The sequence below is a fragment of the Erigeron canadensis genome, chromosome 6 (genome assembly GCF_010389155.1).
Source record: "Erigeron canadensis isolate Cc75 chromosome 6, C_canadensis_v1, whole genome shotgun sequence".
Taxonomy (NCBI): domain Eukaryota; kingdom Viridiplantae; phylum Streptophyta; class Magnoliopsida; order Asterales; family Asteraceae; genus Erigeron; species Erigeron canadensis.
In genome coordinates this window covers 37,720,145-37,725,218 of record NC_057766.1, presented here as the reverse complement: position 1 = coordinate 37,725,218, position 5,074 = coordinate 37,720,145, and the positions used below count along the sequence as shown (strand labels likewise).

The window sequence follows — 5,074 nt, the reverse complement described above, 5'->3', positions numbered from 1 at the left end:
AGATGAATTTATGATGAAGATATACAAGATGAATGGGTTAAATCTGTATTTACGAAGTATACATATTTTTGAGCTCAAATTGGTTATGCTAAGACTTGAACTCAATTCCTCCTATTATCTTCGAGGTGCATAAGTGATACATTATTATAGCCACAAACCAAATAAGATAAATTGTTACAGCTTGAATTTTTACTATGATCAGTTGATGCCTTTACATATTCTGTTTGTAAGTATTCTTGTAATATGAGAGTTACTCGTTTCTAGAGAAGCCTCTGGGTCAAAAAAATTTGTAGATATGAAATGATTTCACTCACCATTTTCAATATTGCATGCAGATAGCTATAAAAATGAATACATGAGACATATGTCCAACATATCAAATTAATGTTTTAAATAAATATATCCAAACAATAATTAATGGTAACATCCATCCAATTCCCTTGGTATCAAAATTAAGTACTATTTAAATATTCATTAAGATGAACATTTTTTACTATGCAATCCCTTGATTCCCAGCCAACATCAAATACTTATCTCTTCTAGTAAGATTTGTGCATTCAAACCCCAAAGAGTCAGCAAGTTTTTTCTGAATGTAGTTAGCCACATCATGGCTAGACTTTCCACCAACACCACAAGTGAACTCCTTTGCCAACTTTCCAAGCACCTTTACATGGTAACTTGGTCTTGGGTTCATTAAGAAGAAAATTGGGTCTAAACACTTGAGCCCGCTAGCCGTTGTGCCATAAAACATGGTTACGTGTGTGTCCATAGCAACGGGCACTATCTCATCGGTTAGCTCAGCAAACAACGAGCTAAATCTCAACAAATACGGCTCCCTACAAGTTGTCCCTTCAGGACACACAACCAAATCTCCTTCACTTAATAACTTGTGCATGGTTTCACCATCTTGTTTCCTGTCTCGTGTGAGCCTGACCGTTTTTAAAGGCGCAATAACCTCTGACATCTTACTAAGACTATAAGTCACCGCGGTCATTGACTTCCCGACGGTCATAGTTAAAAAGACAGGGTCCAAAAGGGTCCGATGTGTGCAAACAAATAGTACACCGGTGCGTTTGTTTTTGTTCTCCCATGAGTAATCACACCCTTCTATTGTGATATTCACGCCAGTTAGACCACCCACGATACGCGAAAGAGGATAAGGCAAGCAGATACCGACACCTAGCCTTATAATTGCTAGCAAAATCCCAGGAGGAAACCATAAAAACATGCATAAGGTAACTAAGGGTGTTGGGTAGAAAGCTAGTCTTCCATCATGGAAAACTAATGGTTTTGGGTACTTGTCTCTTGGCATAATCGTTGCATCTTCTTTGCTCACCTCATAACCTTCCTGTGATCAATACATATATCAATAAAGGGAAAATGAGATTAATTTGGACTTGTGATCTGCAGAGGTTCATAGTTAAATCATGAAGTTTATTGTTACATTACATAGTATTAAGTTAATTCAGTTTTTTGAAGGTCTAAAATATACCCAAATGGGAAAACAAGAAAGTTCAAAAGAATCCATATTTAAAGCATCCCAAATGGGAATTGTTGTGTGATTCGGACTTTTGATATTTAAGAGATAGTCGGTTAAAAGCATGTGTTTTACCAACATCCACCAATATCATTAATTAAATACGAAATGAGATTCAACCGCTAGCCTTTGGTCTGTTATAAATTTTTTTAACGACATCTATTGCATAAATACTATTCCCCATCATTTTAAGGTGAAAGCCTGCTCAAATGAGAATAGAGGGTCGTTTTAACCGGATCTGTTTAAATTCACGCTCAGTAAACATCCGAGAAATATATATCCACTTTAATTAGGTCCCCACTTTCGATGAGGGATCGAAACCCCAACTTCTAGTTTCAAAACCTGGTGACTCAATCAACCGAGCTGATATCATTTTTAATTGGTCTGTACGTTATACCAATTTGAATATTTCAATCCAATGAGTATGGGATCAAAGACTCAGAAATAGGAAGACGATCTAATGAAGATGCAAACTTTTTTTTTATTATTATTTTTGTTTTAAACTTATATACATATAGTACTGGTTAAAATGAGATAAACATATAGATACATTGAAGAATGGGTCAAATTAAATGATCACACATACCTTGCATTGAGAGACAAACAGTTGATCATGAAGACCACAACTTCCAACACCAATATCTGGTTTTCTATCATTTCCAAACCATTCTTTTACTGCTTTATGTTTCACAAGTACACCTGAACTTGACACAAAACCACTAAAATACCCCCCAACACTATGCAACTCAGTCCCCACCACATCATCCACACTCAAATATTCCTTACAAAATCCTTCAACCATCACTCTAGGCACTCTTGTAAAGACCATAACTTTAATCCCATGATTATTCTTCTTAGCAGATGCAAGAAATTCATGAACTTGAAGGTTTAGATTCTCAAGATAAAACTTGGGCAGAACAGCCCTGCCTACATTTTTCATGTCCTTTAACTTAAGCCCACAAAAGGTGATGAAAATCATCAACCTTAAACTTAGCTCATAGTCAAGAACAAGTAAAAGAGGATAAGATAACAATAGGAAAAATGCTCTAAATATACTACCACCTTCAAATGAAACTAACATGAAGTACGGAAAGAAAGATTTTGAGTTTAACAATAAGGTGTTTTGGATGTCACAAACTAAGGTTTCTTGATCTTTGTGTAAACAACATTTTTTGAAACTAGGGAATAATAATGGAAATTGGGCATGTTGGTGTGGTGATTTTTGAGATGGATGGTTTCTTAACAAGAAAAAGCCATGGTTTTTCACTTTCATTGCAGCTTTGTAACATGATTTTGCTAGCAGCTGGCATACTAGCCAGTATGCTAACTTGAGAAACACCATTAGGAAATCCATGTGTGTGTATGTTGTTGAGAAAATTAAGGAGGTATGGAGTGAAGCACATATATATATAGGAAGAGATATAAAGGGTATAGAAGAAAATTAATTGAAGGGTTAATTAAAAAAAGAAGTTGACGTAAACGAAATTGGTTTTGTGTTTTCTTGTTATTCTTTTCTTCTTAATTCAAATTAATAAAGGATTAAGGATTACACCACTTGGTTACCAACACGTACCTGTGGAATTTACTACATACTCATAAATCTTGTCTTTTGTTTTTTTAACATTAATTAAAATCTTGTCTTACAATCAAAATGGTTGACTTTAGATACACCATTAATGATGTATATGTTATACATATTACATATGCCATCCCTAATTATAAAATGTTAATACTATATTGAAAATTAGTAAGAGTATAACAAAATTTCGAAAATCAATAAGTAATGAAGACACCAAGGAAATGATTCGTATGATCATATCATCATTGGTAGAGTCTAAAATTGATCGATAACTCAATACTTAACTTGTTAATTTAACGACTTAACGCGCGACAATTAAACTTAATTTGAAGTTACATTTCTATATATATTTTGAAAAACTAAAATTAATTCGTTCTCTCTTGTCGATCTATTGAAACACTGATTATGATATATAAATTAAATAAATTTTTTTTTATGATGTAGATCCAATTCCCTTCCATTTTATAATAAAAAATTATTGTGAACAATGAAAATCCTGATCGAACGTACGTATAAACCTTATTTGTTAGTTAATCTCGGTCGATCGACGACGTACTATTATCGAGGTCAAATTAAGAACACAGATCGACTGATTAAATGATCACTAAGTATAGTTCTTAGGTTGCCAACTTGTTAACTTAGGTCAATTTATTAGTAGCCACCCTGTATGTAAACTTAAATCTCAAAGTGTATTTGATTTTATTTATTTTTAATGGTGGGTAGTTAATATTTGTCACTATGCGGAGCTCGAATCACGATTTACGATCCTTCGATACGACCCCAAAAAAACCTTAGGATTATTATTCTGAAATAGTTGTCCTGAGAGAGACTCGGACCTCAGACCTCGATCTCTTGAGGAAAATCTCCCCCAATCGAACATGTTTAATATTAATATTATCTAATTATATCTCAACAAATATTAAATAAAGTACCCATGTAATTAAGTATAGATGTAATGTTAAATTAGCGTTTTGAGACGTTTAATTTTTCTAAAAAAATATCATTATACTTCTCTAACTCCTACCTGTAAAAGATTATTGAAATAACAACTTAACTATTTTAAATTCATTTTGTAAGAAAAATAGATTATTGAAAAAATATCATTATACTTCTCTAACTCCTACCTGTATAGATTATTGAACTAAAGGGGTAAATCATTGCTAATTCCACTATGATCATAGAGTTTCTTCTTTGGAAGTTCCTTATATAAAGGTCAAAGGGTTCAAACTCCGTAAGATACACTAATGATATTGATGAATTATTAAGTTATTAGCAAACAACTAACTAAACCTACTATGCGGGGCCTCAGGGGAGTTACTCAAAGGTCTCGAATTCGAATCTTGGTAGGTTCTCCTCGACGGTATTTTCTAATTAAGGAGGTGATATACTGAGAAAGACTATTTAAGATCCGCTTAGTGCGGGACCCTTTCATTGTGTGATTATCACACATCATACGCATTTAAAATAAAATTTACTTTGTAAAAAAAAAAAAATCAACTAAGATTAAAAAGAAAGGAGTAAATTGATAGTAGTTCCACATATATTCTGCATAAAAGGAACTAATTAAAGTTCAGACCATAGGAGAAATAAATGAAAGAAATAACTTCACTATTGTAAACAATTAATATCATTTATATTATTTTTATCTTACCTTTATATACTCGTATTAAATTAAATATTCAATGTGGAAACTTGGTGAAACTATAAATTTCATTGATTGATCATTTAATATTAGTTAATATGTATATCGTATATGTATATACGTACAATCTACGTTATATAAAAAAAAAGGGTTTGCTAAATACAGCTTTTAGGGCTGTGTTTAAGGTGCATAAATTGTTTGTACATTTACCATGAAAATCAGGAGACGAGCTTTTAATATGAAAGGTACAAGTTTTATAAGACACGTTAAATAAGGGCTGTATTTAGCATTTTCCTAAAAGAAATGAGAAACAAGA

At 32.6% G+C, this 5,074-nt stretch overlaps 1 protein-coding gene across 1 annotated transcript; it reads right to left on the bottom strand.

Moving 5' to 3' along the window:
* Positions 1-374: 374 nt before the first annotated feature.
* Positions 375-2,896, bottom strand: LOC122605361 (glycerol-3-phosphate acyltransferase 1-like). The gene is made up of 2 exons (XM_043778287.1): positions 2,124-2,896; positions 375-1,348 (listed from the first exon to the last, which is right to left on the bottom strand). The coding sequence occupies exons 1-2, from the start codon at positions 2,889-2,891 to the stop codon at positions 494-496; spliced, it is 1,623 nt and encodes a 540-aa protein (XP_043634222.1). The 5' UTR covers positions 2,892-2,896; the 3' UTR covers positions 375-493.
* Between the last annotated feature and the right edge of the window lie 2,178 nt (positions 2,897-5,074).

What these genes read in the sequence shown, in the direction of transcription:
- LOC122605361 (XM_043778287.1), bottom strand. Translation starts at nt 2,891, where the DNA reads ATGGATTTCCTAATGGTGTTTCTCAAGTTAGCATACTGGCTAGTATGC. An exon ending in TGTTTGTCTCTCAATGCAAG is followed by an intron (nt 1,349 to 2,123) that starts GTATGTGTGATC and finishes TATTGATCACAG; the next exon opens with GAAGGTTATGAGGTGAGCAA.